This window comes from Asterias amurensis, chromosome 13 (genome assembly GCF_032118995.1).
Source record: "Asterias amurensis chromosome 13, ASM3211899v1".
Lineage (NCBI taxonomy): Eukaryota > Metazoa > Echinodermata > Asteroidea > Forcipulatida > Asteriidae > Asterias > Asterias amurensis.
The window spans coordinates 2,104,486-2,127,183 of record NC_092660.1 but is presented as its reverse complement, the minus strand read 5'-3'; the positions used below and the strand labels follow the sequence as shown (position 1 = coordinate 2,127,183).

The window sequence follows — 22,698 nt, the reverse complement described above, 5'->3', positions numbered from 1 at the left end:
CTTGTTTTATTGTAAAAACAAACAAAGCATTATTATCCCTTTGCGTAGCAGACGACAAAAACATGCATTGGAGGGCGCCCTCAAGCCTGAACCTTTTAGTCTTTTGAAGACTTCAGGCACTGTCACAATATTGTTATACTCCTTTCGTTTTTGAAAACTTGTCTTTATAAATAAACTATCATTTGATTAAATAATTCAGTAATACATGAACATGCATATTTTTAAAAACAGTTTCAACTACAACATATGTACTGTTGAGTTGAATACGGCCTGTACACAATTACGTTGTTTGAACGAGGCTAAAGGTCAAACAGTGGATGACACGCACGTGTGTAAAGACCACCTGATCTTTATTGACAACCACTCAATTACACTTACAGCACAATATTACAATACATCAGTGATCAATCCTATCACGCACACAAAATGCTATACTTTGTAGGTTTAGGGTTGGGAGACGCAAAGGATATCACAGTTAAGGGGTTAGAGGTGGTTCGAGGAGCAAAGAGGGTGTATTTAGAGGCATATACATCCATTCTCACAGTTGGAAAAGAATGTCTGGTAAGTAAATATTCTGGTGTTTTTTCATCACAGGGCTAGTCAGTGTACTATTTCTACCTCCATGTTGTAGGCTACTCCTAGAACTATCATGACTATTATTAGACCCAGTAACTGGGGCGCTGTATTCCTTTTTCGAAATTTTGACATTTTAGAAAATGTAACAGTTTCGAAAGAGGAATACAGCGCCCCAGTTACTGGGTCTACTGTTGACCCAATTTCATCAAGCCATAAATACTGCTTGACAACTACACAACTACAAACTAGCATGACTAGGTTGGTACACGTACCAGACTGATTTTCACTCTCAAAATTAATTTGATTTTCCCAAAAAATGTGTTGTTTTTAATTTGATCAAATTCTAGTAAGGCCGGAAGGGTGGCTCTTTAGTCTTTACAAATTTGTATAGTTTAGCGGCATGACTGGTGAGTTTCATAGAACAACATGGAATTGGTAGTTCGTAACCCTCCATCCTCCAGCCATTAGAGGATGGAGGGTTAAATCATCACAACTACAACTTCATTATTGGACACAAAAATATGAATGCATTGGCGCTGGCACTGCACGGGCAAGGGAAAGTAGATTTGCCCTAGACCAAGTAACTGGGGCGCTAGATTCCTTTATGGGGCTAGCAATAAGACAGCATGATGATGATAAAAATTTATCCATAACAGTGCTGTAGTCGAGTCCAAACCAGTCCCTGTCTTCTTAAGATTTAGTCCTATACAAATCTAAGTTGCATTTGTTCTTAGCAGTTGAAATTTTGACTTTGCAATTAAAAGCTTTGTACTCGAGAGCTAAGTCATGCCAAGTCCAATGGTCTGAGTCTGAGTCACGGTGCTCAAAGACCAATTCCAAGTCCATTAATCCATGACCCTAGCTTTCAACTTTAATATCTGACCAGGAGGAGTTTTACGGCCGGAATCTGATTTTAGCTGATAGGGATATGGTGGAACAACAGTCGGATGAACTTTTCAGAGACGCCAAAACTGAAGACATCGCATTCCTCGTGGTTGGAGATCCGTTTGGGTAAGATAGACAGGCAATCAGACTTTAGCTCCCTCATAGTTTTATGGTGCATTCAAACGATAATGATGATGATAGAAAGGTTCCCTTAAAATATTACTTGCTGAGGTGCTGTAGTTTTCTTAACAATTTTAAGATTATCCAACGAAACTACCCTTCAAAAAAAAAAAGATCTAGCCTTCTTAGATAAAGTTGCAGGCCTGTAAGTGTAAGCTCCCAAGTCTAAGAAATGCTCATGTTCCGACCTCATTTATACTTGTACTTTTTTCTTTCATTCAGTGCAACAACTCACACAGATTTAGCCCTGAGGGCAAAACAAGAAGGGATAGAGTACAGGGTGATTCACAATGCATCAATTATGAATGCGATTGGCTGCTGTGGTCTACAGGTATGAATGAAATGTGCATAATTACTATTCATTGGTTGCATAGTGTAGAGTACAGGGCTAGAGTGATTCACAGTGCATCAGTTATGAATGCGGTTGGATGCTGCGGTCTACAGGTATGAATGAAATTTGCATAGTTAGTGTTCATTGGAACTTATTTGCATATTGCAAACTCCTATAACTTAGTGAGTTGTTGCTGTTCTGGTTAATTATACACAAGGCTGGTAGCCACAGCAGTGGTTGAAGAAAGTTTGTTAACAACAGAATAAAAAGTCAGGCCCGACAGTTCCTGAAGGCAACCAAGGCAATTGACTCCATGCCCCTGGTCATTGCCTTGGTGCCCAGTAGAAATTTAAAAATTCCTCATAGGATGCCCTTTACCAAGGAGAAATACTAAGATGGCCACTTGATGACTTCAATACATTTGGTCCATAGTGTCCAGTGCCTTAAAGTTGTACTTTACAAACTCTCTATTGTTTCTTCCCTTTGTAGTTGTACAACTATGGTGAGACAATATCCATTGTGTTCTGGACAGACACGTGGACCCCTGACAGCTACTACGATAAGATTGAACGAAACAGAGGCATGGGTTTACACACGCTGTGCCTTCTTGACATTAAGGTCAAGGAACAATCCATTGAGAACATGATGAGGTAACTTGGCTTGATATAAATAATAATAATAACAAATTGAGACTGCAATATCTCACTCCTCAGGAGTAAGATGAACAGCAGGACTTGTTCTTAAACAGTGCAAAAATTATGAAATTTTGGCTTTGCTGGTAAACAATGACCGATATCTTTGAGGATGAATTTTGTAAAATGGAAACAAAGCGGTGTTTTTCTTAAATTTTACAGAGGAAGGAAGATTTATGAACCGCCTCGTTACATGACAGTCAGTCAAGCAGCTTCCCAACTCATCAAGATCGTTGAGAGGAAAAGAACATCGGAGAATCAAGAAAAACTAGGTGAGAAAGATTTAGTATTTTATGCATATTTGGGATACACAACACGTGAAAATACTGGTCTTTGAAAAGTAAAGTACCAAAGGTGTCCAGTGCCATTAACTGATTTTTGTTTACTATTTCAGCACTGAGTGAAGACACCATCTGCGTAGGAGTCGCACGCGTCGGATCCGAGTCACAACAAATGGCAGCTGGAACCCTTCAGCAACTGGCAACGGTCGACCTTGGTGGACCGCTTCACTCATTGATCATCACAGGCCATATGCATCCAATAGAGTTAGAGATGTTAAAACTGGTTGCCGTAGAACCGGCAGTTTTTGATCGGTTGTTGGAAGAAGCGGAGAAGAGGTGAATGGAGGAATCGGTGGAGGGCTCACAAGGGACCAGCTAAAATGTATTGTCTGTTACCTCGGAAACAGTACTACTTCTCTGAACTAACTAAATAATTGATAGATAAATCCGCCAAGCGACGCTTCAACCAAGCTCAATGACTGTACATTAAAGATTTATTATCCATGACATTATTTGTTCCAACTGATCCCACAATGAAACCTGAGAGTAAAGAAACAGTACAATGCCTCTGATTGGAGTTAGTCACAAACACACATGGAGGCTAAATAACGTTCAGCGAACTGCTGCAAGACTCGACGCAAGTTTGACTCTTATCACCTCAGAACTCGTCAAACTACACTGGCTCCCAATCCAACAAAGGATTAACTTCATGGTCATCGTTCTCATGTTCAAAGCCTTACACCAACAAGCCCCTCAGAGTCATTACATCATGAACAGAGACTCCTTGCTGAACGGAGACTCCTTCGGTCAAATAGCTCCTGTTCACCATACTTTGTTGTGCCAAGAACAAGTCACATCACTTTTGCTGATAGAGCCTTCTCGGTATATGGACCCAAACTCTGGAATAAACTCACATCAGGGACACAACATCCTTGGAACACATTCAAGACACTTCTGAAAGCCCACTTGTTTCAGGAGGCTGCCCATCAATGACTTATTTATTTCTTCTGTGCCTAAGCACCTTTAAGCAAACCTTTGATTTGGGCGCTTTAAAAATTATTTATGATTGATTGATTGATTTGATTAAAGGCTTTGAGACTTTGCTTCACTCACTAATGATGAGAGACACATAACCAAAAGTATCGCTCACCAACATTTGCATGTTGAACTTGCAGTCAGGGAGATTTCGTAAAACAATCAGAAGGGAATGATATTTGATATTTAGAGTTTCATTCAACTTTCTTGAGGAAAAGATTCCATAACTTTCAGGGAGATTTTTTAATTTGTTTACCAGAACATGGACGGAGTGGTTAATTTTTAGGGAACTTAATCAAGAATCAGGAAGAGTTGGCAATTATCACCAATCATTGATGTAATCTTCGGACTATTCCTTGATACTGTACATGTACGTATGTAGCTATAAAAAAGCCAGAAAATTAATATCTATCATATAAGACATGTCTTGTTTAGCGTCTAGAGGTCCTTATGCGCTGGAGTAAACATGGTATAAGAAAACAATAAATTAAAACTTCATTTAAACGAATGTGTTTTGACCAGTGTTTTGAATTGGTTTGGAGTTTCAGCAAGTTAAACAGCAGCAGATAAGTCCAAGGCATGCAGACAATGTGACATCACATAATTACAAAAGAGACTGCGGCTGATTTCACGAAACGCTATGATTAATCCTATCTCGATTTAGGACGAGTAACTTGTCATTAAGTCCAAGGATTAATCCTAAGTTAGGAAGAGTTTGGTGAAAGCAATGGCTGGACTTCCTGCAAGCAAGATTTGTACACAGCTTAATTAAATAAAACTTAAAATCTTATATTTTATGGACATTGTCCTGTCCAATTTTTATCAGTTTTTGATATGATAAAAGGGGGCACAACTCAAAAATTGTTCAGCTGTTACTTTTATAACTCTTGATGTATGTGGAAATTATGACACAAAATGCAATCTTTCCGGTTAGACCAGTATAAAAGCCCAAAAATTTACATGGTCACACTTATTGTAAACAAAGGTCACATGATCTATTAGTAGGGTTTTATACAAGTTTCATTTATTAGCTGACGAGGTACAATAAGACAGGAAAACTTAAAACAAAGTTTCAAATCCTACATATTTAAAACAGTATATAACTGGACACAATGCTCATTTATAAGAACAGTTATTTTGACAATCTTAAATCCATGATTTAAAGCATACAAAGGGTGCGTTCGATTAGCTTCCCCATGTCGACCCCACGGTGCACATCCAAGTGAGCCCCTGACAAGAGCTAATCGAACGATCACACTCCCACTCTCGTGGTGACGTCATGCACATCAGGCCAGCCCCCATGTGACCCGTTCCACAAGCAGGCCACTTGGGGCTGACCCGGTTGAGCCCCTGGAATGACGTCAAAGCTATTCGAACGAAACTGGGGGAAGACCGGGGTCGACACGGGGAAGCTATTCGAACACACCCACAGTAAGACATTCAGGAAAATATGAAAACTCTTTAGGAATCATGCAAGAGTTGCGAACAAAAATTAACAAAACAAAACCTACCCTCAAATAAAATAACTTCGTTTTGGCACCATTGGTTAAATGTTCCATTTAACAAAGGGAAGATTGGAACATTCTATCTTTCAACGAATGAAAGTACAATCTCCATTGCAGGGATGCAAAACATTTATTAATTGATTTATAAACATCAAAATAAATCTTTGTCATTTTAGGGAAACAACCAACAAAACCCACAAAGTGTACAAGAATGTACTAATGTAATTTCAAAGTGCTTAAAAGGTGTCAAAGGCACTTGACACGTTTGGTAGTTGTCAAAGACCAGTATTCTCACTTGGTGTATCCCAACATATGCATAAAATAAAAAATCTTTGAGCAATTTTACCAAATTGGTCAACGAAATGGAATAATGAAAGAAAAAACACCATTGTTGCACAAACATTTTTTTTTTTCCCCTTCAGAAGAATAAAAAGGGGTTTAGACCTGAAGTCTTTGATATATTTTAATGAGAAATCACCTCTTTCTCAAAAAAACTGTTTTACATTAGAAGGAGCCATTTCTCACAATGTTTTTAACTATTATCAGCTCTTCATTGCTCGATACAAATGACATTTTTATGCAAACAATTGTTTGAGTGAACACCAATAGTGTCCAGCGCCTTCAGGGCACTTAACACTATTGGTAATTACTCAAAATAATTGCTAGCACACAAACTAATTTGATATCCAGCAATGGAGAGCTGTTGATAGTATAAAACATTGTGAGAAACGGCCCCCTCTTAGGTGATGTCGGTTTTTTCTTTCATTATTCTCTTGCAACTTGACCAATTGAGTACAAAAATTCACAGAGTTGTTATTTTATGTATAATTATGATGGGATATACATGTACATGTACCACGTGAGAATACAGTGTCTTTAAAATACACCAACAATAGCACTTTATACAGCAAGGTGGTTAGATTTAAATCTACTTCCTCCCTCGACAGTGAATCATGAATAATTCCAAGCTTTGAATTACAACTTCCATATTGGGGATCGGATGGTCAACATCCTGCTGTCATATGGTAATGTCATTTGTATCAGCAAGTCACCAATGGTTTGACATTTCCCTTTTGTTGTCAACATGGTCAACTACAAAAACAAAAATATTTTGTAAATTTCTTACTCAGCAAACTGAATTAATACAGCGCTTCTCACACATTGATGCTTGGATGGGTAAAAGCACAAATACAAATTTTAAGACCAAAAAACATTTTATACCTTACAGGGAAACATTGCCTTGGATCGGGCGAGTTTGTCTATGAACAGGATGAAAAGTGTTTAACCAGTAAGTTATAAAATGCATATGGTTAGAAAGATGTTTTAAAAGTAGAATATAATGATCCACACAAAATATGCCTCGAAATTGCATGGCTTTCATTATACGCCGTAAAACTAACACGGCACTCCATTTGTTGAGTCAAATTTACAATATGGCCGACTGTTAGATCGCAAAGTTGAGAAAAACCATGCATAATCAAGGCATATTTGTGTGGATCATTACTTGTATATTCTACTTTTAAAACATCTTTCTAACCATATTCATTTCTTAACAAACGGTTTCAAATGCTTTTTCAACTTGCCTGATCCAACATTCCTAGGCAACGTATCCCTTTAATTGACCCTGGAAACCATAAGTTCTCATGTGGCAGTGTAATTTTAAGCAAAGCATTTATTAGTCATTTCAAAATTAAAGATTAATTTCACCTTTTGTTATTACTTTTTGTAATGGCTTTCAATCCATTTATAATCGTTACAGAGGTCGATTTCACAGAGCAATAAAATTCATCGCAAGAAAAATTATCAGTATTACCAGAGTGATGTTTTATTGTGACATCACACTCTACTTAGCAACTAAGATTGATTTGCAATTAAATCAATCTTAGCTCTTTGTGAAATCAACCCATGATGCATCGCCCCATTTTTTGCCAAATTTATGGTCAGATGGAATTGAAAAAATAGATGAAATTTTTTCCTAGTTGCAACAAAACAACTTGAATGAACATAATGTTGCATGTTACAGGTATACAGACTCTATATCTTTGAATTTCAAACAGGACACAACTTCCTAAAGCACGTAATAACAAAAATCCTGGCAACTGGGGAGGTAGTGCTTTCTGCTCTACCGGCCAGGCTTCGGACTGATGATACCCAAGCCTACATCCGTATGGACTGTAAAAGGGGTAACCCTGTTTCAGCCCTAGGAGTAGGTGGCAACGACCTCTGTAAAAACAAGTGTAGCCCACACCTTGAAGTGGCCTTCAGGCCTTGTGTGTCTGGCGACGTGTATACTCCCAACCCACGTAACTTTTTGACGTAGACATTTAATAAACCACTTTCAAAGTTGTTTGGCAAAATATTGGGCGATGCAACTTGAAGTAATTTTTAACATCAGACAATGTGTTTTTGACTAAGCCGCATTATGGCTGTACAATAATAAGTAGATATACTGCACCATAAACTTTACAAAACAAATTAAGAACAGACAGACAAACCCAAATACCATGGGTTTGCCAGCTTCATGCGTTTAAAAGTGACAGCCACATTGTAACAAGAGAGTTGTGAATTAAATCGACTAAAACTAAATCATGTTTGGGATCGGGATTTGAAAAATGTTACTTTAAAATGTAGGTAAAATATAAATTTCAAGGAAAAATAAATATGGTGGTCGTTTCTCTGCCAAATAAACTTTGTTAGAGGACATTTTGTTGTTTTAAAAAGCTACCTCATTAAGCTTCCAGAACCATTTCAGATGAGAAAGCATGAACAATAATTTTGTTTTGATTTTCGTTTTTATACAAACAGAAAATAATTCTTTACTTGTAACATCCACGCCAAGACTCATCACTTTCTGCCCAAAACTCAAAACTATGTTGCCCCTTATGATAGCAATTTTTGCCACTGTTGCCAAAGCTGCACCTACTTTTGGTGTCAGCAAGTCATGGCATGTCATGGCCGAGCGGTTAAGAGCATCGGATTCAAGCTCTGGTGTTTGATCAGCAGTGTGGGTTTGAATCCCGGTCGTGACACTTCCAACGTAAAATTGGGGAGGTAGTGCTTTCTGCTCTACCAGCCAGGCTTCGGACTGATGATACCCAAGCCTACATCCGTATGGACTGTTAGGGGTAACCCGTTTAAGCCCTAGGAGTAGGTGGCAGCGACCTCTGGAAAAAAAAAATTGTAGTCCACACCTTGAAGTGGCCTTCAGGCCTTGTGTGTCTGGCGACTTACATAAAATAAAATAAAAAGCAAACCTATGATTGCAGTTTTTGCAATCAATCCCAAAGCAGCCCCTAGTTTTGGTTCCAGTAAACTTATGATAGCAGTATTTGCAACTGTTGCCGAAGCTGTAGCTACATGTAACCTTTTACAATTATTCTACTAAATCAGACATGAGTTGTGCTACATGTCACACTTTCTCTGGAAGGACAGGGTCTATAAATAATGCATGCACTTTGTGACATGAAAATAATGGTGTATACCGTTTATATACAAGACAACAACATGAAATTAACACATGAAATTCTAACATTTAGCTCCAAGCCATCACAAAAGAAAACTCTTTAAAAAAGTAAATTTGCTATCCAAGAACTTGTAATTATCATGTGTATTCAAACATTTTTTTTAACACTTTGGTCCCGTGTACGTTGCTCCCATCGTTAAGGAAACAAACAAGTCCACAAAAACGGGTCCCAATGTTAGAATACGCGCAAGACTTGCAGCCTATAAGCATACCAAAGAACATCGTCCTCAAAACACAAAACACTTTGTACTTATATTTTTAAATCTTTAAGTTTTGTTACTTAAAGGCAGTGGACACTATTGGTAATTGTCAAAGACTAGCCTTCACAGTTGGTGGGTCTCAACATATGCATAAAATAACAAACCTGTGAAAATTTGAGCTCAATCGGTCATCGAACTTGCGAGATATGAATGAAAGAAAAAAACATTCTTGTAACGCGAAGGTGTGTGCGTTTAGATGGTTGATTTCGAGACCTCAAGTTCTAAATCCGAGGTCTCAAAATCAAATTTGTGGAAAATTACTTCTTTCTCGAAAACTATGGCACTTCAGAGGGTGCCGTTTCTCACAATGTTTTATACCATCAACCTCTCCCTATTACTCATCACCAGGAAACGTTTTATGCTAATAATTATTTTGAGTAATTACCAATAGTGTCCACTGCCTTAAACTTTAAGTAACTTTCAGAGTCTAATTTTATTTGAAAATAAAGTATTTGTGAATTGTTCAAAGTGTGTCAATCTAAATTCTGGTCCAGTAAAAATTTGTGGTAAAGCCATAACAAGAATACCGGGATAATTGGAGATCCGTTGTTAACACAAATTGTGACCGGTTACATAATGCGTAGGATACTAAAAGGCGGTTTATGCAGCGATTGACTTTCTAGGACTCTTGGTGGCAGCAGACTCAATTGGTCTAGGAGATCACCCCATGCTCAAGAACAATAACACTTCTTTGCAAATACTCGGTGCTCATGCGTAATTGTTATACCTCGGTAACTAATTGTGAAATTTTATTGGTTGAGAACCAACCACGTGACGTGATTCAAAGATGCATGTACCATGGCTGCACAGCACGAAGGGTAACATGAGTTTTGTTAACCGGTGTACATTACCTTGATTGTTCCCACCGTTGATCCATTTCAAGCGCTTTGTACGAAACAGCCGCGGGTTCGAGGGAAGTGAAGAGTTGTTTCTTATTTTAACAACTGTTGGTCTGCTTATTTAACTATGCATACTCGGTCGTAATATGACGTTTGATGATGACAACAGAACTTTGAGAAGAGGAATAATAATGTTACCAAGGTATATCAAAACAATTTTTGCACGCTGTGATGGGGATCCATGAGTTCGCCTCGGGGGCCCTCTTGCCCCCTTGGGTGTACAAAAACACCATGGATCCTGTCACAGCGTGCAACAATTGTATACTGTGGAATTAACTTGTCAATCTGCTGCCCTCCTAAACGCATCGCCGTCTACCACTTGCCCTCGACACACAGTAGTTCGTTATGTAACATGTTCTTAAGGATTAGAGGGCATCTTAAGACAGCACTTTGGCATCTTAAAGGGTTTTGATACCTTTTGTAGATCAAGTTTTTGGACATGATATAAGTCCCTACCCACTGAGAATGAAGATGTACGTAATATAATTTACCTGTAGAAGTTTCACCTTAATGAATTATCAAGATTTTGAGGGGAAAAAAAGTGGAGATCACAGAGCCATGTTTTCAGGAGTGTCGCAAAAATCCGTCTCATAATAAGACAATTATTTTTATGACTTGTTTTACTCATTTCTCAAAACTACAGCACCACAGCAAGTTATATTTTAAGGGAAGCTTTCTACCATCAAAAACCAAGTAAGTAAGTTTAATATAAATCTGTGGGCGTTGTGTTTTGTTTCATACAAAAAGTACCCAAACCCTTTAACATACAGTAGTTTGTTCTGATCCACCTTCTTAAGGATGAGATGACATCTTAAGACAGCACCTTGGCATCTTAAAGCCACTGCCTGAGCATGACACGATGATGTATGTTTATATAGCTGCTTGATCAACTTGTACGTAGAGCTGCCTGACGCTAACCTGTAGTCAAAGAAACAATGAGTAAGAATTGAAGCTCTGCGAAGTGTTGGATGTGAGCAATAAGCTACATTTCAAGAGATGACAATGTAATAACCTCTTCTTGAAAATAAGTTATGGTTCCGAGTCCATATTTCAAGAGAAGTCTTTCACCATTACCTTCTGTAAACCCAGTAAGTTATTGTAAATTTGTGAACTTTAAAAAAAAAATTCTGTTCCGAAAGTGTCCAATGGCTGACTGGAACAGTGGATCTATTTAATATTATTTTATGTTATATCTGTCGGTTCTACTATCAAAAATAAATCTCTAAAGACATATTTAAGAAGGGTAAGCATATTTGTTCATAATGTGTTTTCACATTTTTTTAAACGGACTGCAACAAATGGCTTACCTGTGTAAAGATATTATGCGTTTGACTCGTTATGTATTTAACATCTGCGTTTGGTGACACCTCCAACTTCAGGGTACCGACGTAAACATCGGTGCACAGAGTCCAAAAGTGTGGTTCATGAATACTATACACACCTTCCAGGGCTGTGACCTGAAGATAATAATAATAATAAAAATAATCATATTCATAATATTTCAATATAGGATTCCTCTAGCTAGCAGGCAATCTTAATGGTCTATTTGATAACCGCTGCTCTAGATTGCAAGGGTTGTGGGTTTGCATCCCACCCGCGTAATATGCCTCTAGAGGATTTTTTATCTCAGCACTTTCCGAGCTCTGTGATTTTTTTCACAGAACTCAGGAAAGAACCAAGTAAACAGTGCTAACACACATTGGTGTCTGTAGGTAAAACCAAAATTAATATTCTGTATCCCCAGTGCAAATTTCCATCTATTAAATAATAATAATATAATAGGCCTAATAATGGATTTATAGAGCGCCTTATGCAATGCCTCAAAGGGCTTAACAGTATCAGTTACTAAAAGCACATAAAATTTAAGTAAAATATGAGTATAAAGGCAAATAAGCATATCTGGTAATAAACACAATTACAATACCTAACACTAATCATTAAAGTTATTATTTATTATTTGTTATTTAATCAATCAAAATGACACACGACTTTGCAACGAAGACTGAAGAAGTGTAAATTCAACCAGGTAAAATACAGCAATAAATTTAGGGTATAATGAACTAAAAGCAAAACAAGCAACAACAAAATTAATAAGAGTAAAACAGAACAATAAAAATAATTAACACAATATCACAAGGTTTGCACTGTAGCTAGTCAAATATAAAAACAATATAAAAAACAACATGCATATCAACAATACAAAATACAAAAGGAACAATAAATAAGTTGATGGCACATGACTGGAATAAAAATATTAATTAAATACATGTGACTCGAAAGCCTTTCACTACGATGCAACTGGCCATTTCAAAATAAGTAAAATGACAAGAATACAAAATGCAACCAATAATGCACGCACAAGAAATACACGTAATACAAGTTATAAGCTGCAATTTGATCAGGGGACCACTGTTAAAAGCACTGGACGACTTTGGAAATTGTCAAAGACCAGTGTTCTCACTTGGTGTATCCCAACGTATGTATAACAAACCTGTGAAAATTTGGACTTGGTTAGTCATCGAAGTTGCAAGAGAATAATGAAAGAAATAAACACCCTTGCTGCACACATTTGTATGCTTTCAGATGCCCAATAAAAGGCTTCAGGCCTGAAGTCTTTTAATATTTGAGAGATAAATTACCTCTTTCGCAAAAACTACGTTGCTTCAGAGGGAGCCATTTCTTACAATGTTTTATACTATCAATAGCTCTTGACTGCTAATAAATATTTTGAGTAACAACCAATTGTGTACAGTGGCTTTAAAAGAGAACACTGTTAGGCCGCGTCCGAAACGGCGATTTTGGCTTGAGCTACGGCTAGATCAGCGCGTCTGTCAGTGTTGAAAAATAGGCAGACGCGCCAACCTAGCCAGAGCTCTAGCTGAAGTAGCCATTTTGGACAGGGCCTTAGCTGGGCGCAGGATGAACTTCCTGGGCTAATCACTTACCCTGCTGTAACAACCCGGTAACGCCTTCTCAAGAGAATATGGCGTTCTCATCATCAGAATAAAAACGGAATCACGTAATAATGGCAAGACACTGAAATCAAAACAGAAATTAAAACAGCATCACTATGGGATGTTACAAATCGGACCTTTTGAATTTAACAAACATTAAAATCTTTCTGTTATTGGTGATATGGATAATAAATTTAATTGCATTATTATAATGAATTCTGGGGGAGGCGTCCCATCCCCCCCCCCCCAAAAAAAAAAAAATGCTAGTTACGACACTGTCTATTTCTATTTCTCTTGATTATTGTGCAGCCAGGTGCCAGGCTTGGAATTTCTTCTTTGAGAAGGCATGACAAGTTTGCATTTTTCAAAGTGGACTTCACTGAGAAATCTTAAAGTCTCTAGCTAAGGCTCCAGTAAGGGCTTGATCAGTAAGTTTGAAAATGTTCAATTTGGTGCAGGACCTCAAACCTAGGCAGACAGTGCTTAAGCAAGAGCCCATGCCCAAGCTAAGCTGGCCTGTTGAAACCTTTTAAAGGATACAGACAAGAGGACAAGACCAGGGCAACAGAGACCAGGGCAACAGACACCAGGGCAACAGAGACCAGGGCAACAGAGACCAGGGCAACAGAGCAACAGAGACCATAGCCTCCGTGTTTTGTGCGAACTTCTCATTAAATATAAAATAAAAAAGGCGCATTAACGAGGCTTACCTGAGCATAATTAGTAGAGCAATGAACATAGAGCAGATTGGGTCGACAATCAACCATCCAAAGAAATGCATTAATACTGCAGAGACAATGACTCCTACACTGCCGAGGGTGTCTGCTAGAATGTGTAGAAACACGCCTAGAGAGACAAAAACATGAATGGTTCAAAAGTTAGATTCTGAAACAATCTAAGAAGGTCGTTGAAATAATAATAATAGGCATTTGGTAAGTGACGTATCTGTCAAAAAGACACTCCTGCAGCCTATTTCACAAAACTCTTGGATTAATCCTAACTCGAGTTAGGACGAGTAACCCGTCCTAACTTAGGATGGGTTCGATGCCCCCTACGTATTTGGAAACGGAACTGAACCCGTCCTAAGTCCTAAGATTAACCCTAAGTTAGGAAGAGTTTCGTGAAATAAACCGCTGGTGTCTAGAAGAAAAAAAATTCTCTATGAGATCTGACCAAGGCGTCGTCAATAATAACCTACCGTGCATGATTTCTGTTTGAGAGCCTTGTGGTGTGTGCTGGTGTTCATCATCATCTTTGTACTCTAAACCTGTAAGGAAAACAATCACAATACAGCATTACACCACCCAACTCTTAGTAACATTTTCAAGATGACCAACCAGTTGAAACTACAGTGGCTTCTTATGTAGCGCATATCCGTCATTCAGTGACACTTAAGGCGCTTTAACATTCAGTATTTTCCTGCAAGGTGTGGGGGACTACGTTTGAAGTATGAGACCTTCTCCTTTTACATAGCACCATGTAATGGTTTACAGGGTGATGTGGCACAATGAAATCCTGCCAATCAAACGAGGTACACCAGAACGAACCCCTTTCTTTTTGATAAGTGCACTGGGTTCTTTTACGTGCATTACACAACACAAGGGACCAATGGCTTTATCCCCCATCCGAAGGACGAAGCAATCATGGTTAAGTGTCTTGCTTAAGGACACACGTGTCACTACTGGGACTCGAACCCACACTCTGCTGATCAGAAACACCGGAGCTCAAGTCGGGTGATCTTAACCACTTTCAAACACGCACATTAATTGCATGGTCTATTGACCCAATTCACCTGACGTCATTATCAGAACAATCTTCAATGAAGTGCGCATTTTATGCAATACGGCATTTACACACATGCAAGGGGTCGATATAAGAACTCTGTCCCACTTACCGAGACCGTGCGAATGTCCGTGCCCATGACTATGACCATGTCCAGCACTACCATTAGATGAACCATGGTCATGACCTGTAGGGAAATACAATAAGATAATAATTATAAGAAGAAGAATAAAAACTTATAAAAACCTCACATCCATCAAAGTCCTCATGGCACTATATACAAACATTAACAAAGTACAAAATTAAAACGTAAGCCGAAGCTATGAAGTCCAGAAGATGACCAACAAATAAATCACAAATTACAACAATCCAAATGATGTCAAATTCAGGAACTAAAAGGAACACGTTGCCTTGGATCGGACGAGTTGGTCTTTGAAAAGCGTTTGTAACCGTTTGTTATAAAATGCATATGGTTAGAAAGATGTTGTAAAAGTAGAATACAATGATCCACACAAATTTGCCTCGAAATTGCGTGGTTTTCATTTTACTATGCGAACTATACACGGTTGGCCATTTATGGGAGTAAAAAATTTGACTCCCATAAATGGCCAACCGTGTTAGTCGATGAGGTAAATGGAAACTACGCAATTTCGATTGATACTTATCATTTATTCTACTTTTGAAATATCTTTCTAATCATATGAATTTTATAACAAACGGTTACAAACGCTTGTCAAAGACCAACTCGTCCGATCCGAGGCAACGTGTTCCTTTAAAAGAGGAGCTCCAAGGACAATTCAGTTTTGTGGTGCACAGTAATTACAAAAAAAAAACAATTGTTAGCATACAAACTTACTCTGTAAGTTTTTAGATAACTTCTAAGTCAAGTATATGAGCGTTCCAAAAACCCCAAAACAATGTATTGAAGATGAGTTGTTAAAGGCAGTGGACACTATCGGTAATTACTCAAAATGGTGACGGGTAATGGTGAGAAGTTGATGGTATAAAACATTGTGAGAAATGTCTCCCTCTGAAGTGACATAGTTTTCGAGAAAGAAGTAATTTTTTCCACGAATTTGATTTTGAGACCTCAGACTTAGAATTTGAAGTCAAAACGCACACAACTTCATGTGACAAGTGTATTTTTTCTTTCATTATCATCTCGCAACTTCAACGACCAATTGAGCTCAAATTTTCACAGGTTTGTTATTTAATACATATGTTGAGATATAGCAAGTGAGAAGACTGGTCTTTGACAATTACCAATAGTGTCCAATGTCTGTCAAATCAACATAGTGATTTGTATCGCGAGTAAATTTGCAATGTCTAACTTACCTCCATGGGAATGTCCATGACCATGTTGGAAGGCAAATATACCGACTAAATTAACAAATAATCCCAGAACGGAAACGACAAACAATCGTTCGTGTCTCACTTCAGGGGGTTCCAAGGCTCTCTGTCAAAAGAAATCAGAAGAAATAAATTTGTACATAAAGATAAACATGAAGAATTGCAGTTTTATTTGCAACCTTGATGTAAAAACGGTTGGATTAATTACACTTGAAAAAAATTGCTTAAAGGAACACGTTGCCTTGGATCGGACGAGTTGGTCTATTAAAAGCGTTTGAAACCGTTTGTTATGAAATTCATATGGTTAGAAAGATGTTTTAAAAGTAGAATATAATGATCCACACAAGTATCACTCAAAACTGCACGGTTTTCCTTTTACGACGCAAACTATCACGGTCAGCCATTTATGGGAGTCAAAATTTTGACTCACATAAATGGCCGACCGTGTTAGTCGACAGGGTAAAAAGAAAACCACGCAATTTCGAGGCATATTTGTGTAGATCATTGTATTCTACTTTTACAATATCTTTCTAACCATATACATTTTACAACAAACGATTACAGAACAATTTTCAAAGACCAACTCGACCGATCCAAGGCAACTTGTTCCTTTAAAGGAACGTTACAGAATTGGTAACAAAAATCTCGAAGATCACACATTTACATAAAACAAACACAGACTGATGATGATGATAGTTGAAAACATCCCTTGAAATATTTCTATCTGAAATTTCATTTTCAATTAGAAATAAATAATCTAACTTCGCGTTTGGATGTTTGTTTTATTCATTATTATTTTGGCATCGTTGCAATGCAAAATTTGTAATCGGTTTTTTACTATTCTCTCGTAACCCAGATGGCGGATCGATCTCAAACTTTGTTTGTCAGTTTATGTGTATGGTGGATTACATAAAGTGCTTACACTGCCAGCAACCGTTTAGTTCACAAAAACCAATTCTGTAATGCTCCTTTAAAAACAACAATATAAATGATACAAACTGTACACATTTCTTTTACAGGACTTGGGAAAGTACTGAGTAAACAGTTCTTTACACACATCTGTGTATTTATAATAAGCTAAATTAAAGTACACTGATTTCATTTGTTCATTATTAAAGTAAGTTTGATTTAATAATGTATTTGTCATAATAAGATAAAGCGATAAACTTTTATGTTAACTGTATATGCATACATGTCGGTGGGTAAATCAAGTAATAAATATAAATGAATATAAATAAAAACGTCTCACCTCAACTGCCTCGGAGAATATAAAGAATGCGATGAAGAGTAAAAATAAAGCGTTGATGAAACCTGCCAGGATCTCCGCCCTCACATAGCTGTCAATCAAAAACAAAATCTCATCAATAATGATCCAAATCTGCACAAATCAGTTTTGTTTGAAAAAGGTAGGGTCACAGTCAGAGGCCTGGAAGTTTCATTTTTAAAAGGGCAAGTCCATTTTCATTTTGCAACGGCACTTCCATTGGAAAATCTTAAAGGGACATGTTGCCTTGGGTCGGTCTATTTGGTCCATGAAAAGCGTTTGAAACCGTCTGGTTATGAAATCCATACGGTTAGTGGGTTCGTATCTCACCCGAGTAATATGCCTGTGATATTTTTTTACAGGACTCTGGAAAGTACAAAGTATACAGTGCTAACAGACATCAGTGTATGGGTAAAACCCCAAACTAATATTCTTTATCCCCGATGCAAATTTAACATCTAATATTAATCGTTGCTGTACCCCCTGCCAAAACGTAGGATTCAAACTGCCTCTAGCTGCCGGGCAATCTCGGTGGTCTAGTTGGTATGACACTGCTCTAGAATTGCAAAGGTCGTGGGTTCGAATCCTACCCGTAATGCCTGTGATATTTTTTCACAGGTCTCGGGAAAGTACTGAGTATACAGTGCTAACACACATCGGTGTATGGGTAAACCCAAAATTAATACTCCGAAAATTTAAAGAAGCACTGCAGCTGTTGGTATGATAAGTTCATTGGAGAAATTACTCCCTTAGAAGTTATAGGCCCTAGATGGTTTGGAAATTAATTTGTTCATGAAATGTGCAATTGCACTAGTAATTGTTGGCAAAACAGAAGAAAAAGGGAATTTTGGTATGGAGCTGATGTTCGCTTGATGCATACGCGTCTGTGATTCTGCCTAGTGTACAGCGCTATCTGCAAACCAATAGTGTCTGTACGCATGTGTTACATATCTAGCAAAATTCATGGAATGGACTAACTCATGTAACCCTAATGTGACCTTAGTATACCTACACACTGTATGAGGGAAAAGTCCATAATGAGCACTAATGCATTTAAACAAACAAAGACAATTTTGGCAGCATGTGTGCATGATCTTGATGGAGCTCTATTGTTGCATCATACATTTGCATAATTTGAAAAACAGCTGTCCGATTGACATGGGCCTTACTGTAAGCTGTGTCGTAACTGATAAATGAGGCTAGTCATCAGGGCCTTATTTCATAATTAAACCCTGTACAATGCCACCGACCAACACCTCCAATAAATCCAATGTTTGCCAACGATGGCGGTGCAGATCTCGTTCCACTCAAAATTGTTGCAAACGAGCCCAACATTTGCGCATGTGAAACGCACCCCTGTACTAGGCCCCTACAAAGAGAAAGAAAGTGTTTTTTTACCCATATGAAAACTGTGGTGTTGCCCTCCACTTTGATATGACGGTAGCAGTGAGACCGGCTAGTAGTGCTGTGCAATCGAAGAACATGTGGAAGGAGTCCGAAATCAGACCAAGGCTGAAAAATAAATAGCAAAGCATGTTATTAGGGGTGGCCCACAGTTAATCATGTTTTTGTTTTTCAACATTTTTGAACCGCTCACTTCGATTTTGGTGGGCAGTGATATACGAGCCTGCCCAGAACTAATTTTTCTCCATTACTCTGAGCAAATTACCCTGTGCTGCCCAGAACAGATTTCCCCTAGAATAAATCCAATTGTTCACTGTGCATTGATCTGAGCATGAAGGCTTATTCTACAGATGATCTGAGACACAGCTGATGATAAGGAGTATCACGTTCATTAGTGTCACAGAGATAAACCACAGTCAGAATGCCCTACAACTTTATTGCGTGGCCCCATGACATAAACATTTTGGAAACCTGGCATCATGCCTTTTAAAGCTTGCAATTCAGCAATGATGGCACCAAAAACATTAATAATTTTGTTGATCCGCTCGCCCTTGGTGGACTTTGATTTGAAAACATTTGATAAAAGCCCACCACTAAAGTTGGTCTGGCTACAACCCTACTTAAGGCCATGTCAAAAACAGCAATTTTGTTCAAGTAACTTAGAGGCAACCGACTGCAATGTATGCGATAAGGTAATATTCGGCAGCACAAAAGACAATCTTCTAGCTATGAACAGTGTTGTAGCCAGGGTGGGTGGTGCGGTGTGTGCGGTGCCGGGTGAGCCTGCTAAGAACTATCAAATTTAGCATAGTACTCTGAGCAAAATACACTGTGCCCCAGATTGCACTTCAGCATGAATAATTTTCTTAAACTGTTCCTCCTTGGTTGACTAATTTAGATTTGGATCCCACCACTAAAGTTGGTCTTGCTACAACACTGGCTATGACCATACCCTAGAAAATAATTAGAAAACTGAAATGCAATCAAATTTTCTTATCACAGATTGCCTATCAACATCAACTCAAGTGACAAGACCTTTTCGTCTCCACATCATCAATTTAATCAGAAGAAATTCTAGATCATTTCTACTTCGAATTGTTTTTTTTTTTTCTTTTTTCAATTGTTGCTGCATGGCTGACAGACCATCAAACATCTGTTCTGTCTGAGTGCACACATTATTAATAAGTGTAGCATACATGTAGGGTAGAGTCAAATACATACAACTAACACTAGCAACAGTCCCAAATCCTAGCCTTCCAATTGCCAAAGGTAAAAGATTCAGAAGGACTTGGGTGCCCAAGTTGGCCAGTTCAGCAATCTGTTCCCACATAAGAAAAACTAAGCAATATTGAAAGGTTTGTGGTAACACCATGTAATGACTATCTCTAATGAGTTGGGGGTGGTTCTGAAAAGAACCGTTGGTTTTCAACTCGATGTTTCGATCAGTATGCTCTGATCGTCTTCTGGAGAAAGCTGGACTCTGATGCTGCAAAAACTAAGCAGTAAACTTGCAAAAAAAACTTGTATAAAACTCATTTGGGAGAAGTGTTGGACCACTATGCAGACCTGGGCCCAATTTCATGGGCAGCTATAAAGGCACAACAGATGCTAAGCACAATGCTTACCAGAATAGGGTTACCAGCCAAACTAAGTCGCACAGACCATTGTGACTGGTATCCTGCTCATTTCTGCTCAGCACAAAACTATTAAGCATTTTTTTCTGCTTAAGCAGCACTATGAAATTGGGCCATGTTGTTGTGTCATTGTTTGGAACACTGTACTCGTCTCAAGCCTGATACTTCACGGAGGCAACAAAGGCAATTGCCCCCAAGCCCGCTGGTTATTGTCTTGGTGCCCTTGAAATGCTCCCAGTAGGAAGTTACAATTTCCTCATAGGGTACACTTTACCAAGAAGAAAATGCCTTGGTGCTTACAGGCCTGTCATATTCAGAAGAAGGGTACAAATGTAAACTGTTAGAGATGATGAGACCACACCAGCACTTCACCCAAAAGAACTGGAACGGTCTTGACATTTCAAATAGTATAATCTGCTCGTCTTCAGGACCAGAGTACGTATGCTGTTTGAAACATTAAAACCAAAGTAGCTTTTCTTAGAGCCAACACTCCTCTCAAAAAGAATTTCATACACAGATTGTACCCGGAAGTTTATTCATGATTTACTAGTGTTCAGGCCTGATACTTCACTGATGCCCCCTGGTCATTGCCTTGGTGCCCTTGAAATTTACAATTTCTTCATAGGGTCCCCTTTACCAAAGAAAAATGTTTTGGTGCCCTTGCACTTTAAAACACATAAAGGCCCGAGTGTTAGTTTTCTTTTTAAAATCCACACCATGCGAATCCACACCATGCACACCTGTACCCACCTGTTGGTCCATACTCCGTATGATAACTCCACAAAAGCAAAGGACAGATTCAAGACAAGAAACATGAAGAGATTTCTGGATGTGGCGTCAGAGAAGATAGCCCTGGAGATACAATGAGAAAGTTACGAAATAAGCATCAATGATACTACTTTTCCTATAAAAACAGACTAATATTTACTTGTTAACTTTAAACACGACTGAGCATTTTAAGGCTGACTTAGATTTAAATTTTAAATAGCTGTTTTATAGACTAGAAATCATTTCAGAGTTCATCATAGAATTCATTTTAGGAAAGTTGTTTAAAGCCCTGTCCTTTCTTAGATTTGGGGGGTTTTAAGTGACACTTATTTTTTCATCTAAAACAACAATTCCTGCTTATTGTCATACATCTAAGTATTAAAAGATTATTGTTATTGCCAGATAATGATGTCCCTAATTCAAAGTCAACCATTGATAAAAAAAAACTTTGTCTTCATCCGAAAGTGTTTATTTCTTACACTGACACTGAAGTCAGAGTTAAAATAAAACTTAAAATTTGGCTAAGCTACATTTGCTAATTATACTTAAATACTTATATACTTTATAGTCTTGTTAAATGTCATTTTTATTTTTACAACCACACTATCTAGGGTCAACACTACAGCTCAACCCCCCCCCCCCCCGAGAAAACAATGATTTATTGTGTAGTCATCCTGAAAGGAATCAGTGGTTAGCCTGAATGGATTCGAACCAATAACACAACCATGACTTTGCAAATCCTGCAGTCTAACTCTAACCAGAGTTTCATCTTGAATTTGAGTTGAACTTGAAGCTAAAAATTAAAAAGCATTTCAGCTAGATTGAAAAACTGGGAACAGCCAGATCCTGTCACAAATTGTTCAATCACATAAATAAGTATCTAATTATTATTCTGAGAACTTTCCGCATCCTGCAAGTGCAACCACTTTTTCACTTAATTTTTACAAAAACAGGAGTATCATTTGTTTTGATTAATTTAAATACAAAACATGCTAAAAATAAAAATCATGATTGATAAAAAAAAATGAAAACAATTTTTTTTACCTCCACCAACTTGAAATCTTCCCTTTAATAGAGAATTCCGACCGACACACATCATCATTGTGCTTTAATGGTAACATCTGCTCAGATAGAGGGCAAAATACAGCAAAAACCAGAAGGCAGCTGTGATGATTTTGTGACTTGTGCCGTGACTTCTTCCGGTAACTTTCTTCAGTAAAATTTGCGTTTTATTTTGCTTTCGTGTATTTTAACTGGTAACATATTTCTACGTGGCATTTAATGTAAGAAAAATATGGGACCAGCTGATGTGCCATATGGCGACAAAATTGGTATTGTACCTAACCTGCATACGATGTTATTTGATGTGGAATAA

At 38.0% G+C, this 22,698-nt stretch overlaps 2 protein-coding genes across 2 annotated transcripts; one reads left to right on the top strand and one right to left on the bottom strand.

Moving 5' to 3' along the window:
* Nucleotides 1-363: 363 nt before the first annotated feature.
* On the top strand, nt 364-4,440 carry LOC139945901 (diphthine methyl ester synthase-like). The gene is made up of 6 exons (XM_071943407.1): nt 364-561; nt 1,463-1,587; nt 1,864-1,972; nt 2,462-2,622; nt 2,827-2,936; nt 3,059-4,440. The coding sequence occupies exons 1-6, from the start codon at nt 427-429 to the stop codon at nt 3,283-3,285; spliced, it is 867 nt and encodes a 288-aa protein (XP_071799508.1). The 5' UTR covers nt 364-426; the 3' UTR covers nt 3,286-4,440.
* Nucleotides 4,441-4,965: 525 nt separating this feature from the next.
* Nucleotides 4,966-22,562, bottom strand: LOC139946201 (zinc transporter 7-like). Its single transcript, XM_071943826.1, has 11 exons — nt 22,368-22,562; nt 21,306-21,407; nt 18,916-19,029; nt 17,503-17,590; nt 16,239-16,359; nt 15,016-15,090; nt 14,320-14,388; nt 13,832-13,967; nt 13,113-13,203; nt 11,475-11,624; nt 4,966-11,085 (listed from the first exon to the last, which is right to left on the bottom strand). The coding sequence occupies exons 1-11, from the start codon at nt 22,442-22,444 to the stop codon at nt 11,038-11,040; spliced, it is 1,071 nt and encodes a 356-aa protein (XP_071799927.1). The 5' UTR covers nt 22,445-22,562; the 3' UTR covers nt 4,966-11,037.
* Between the last annotated feature and the right edge of the window lie 136 nt (nt 22,563-22,698).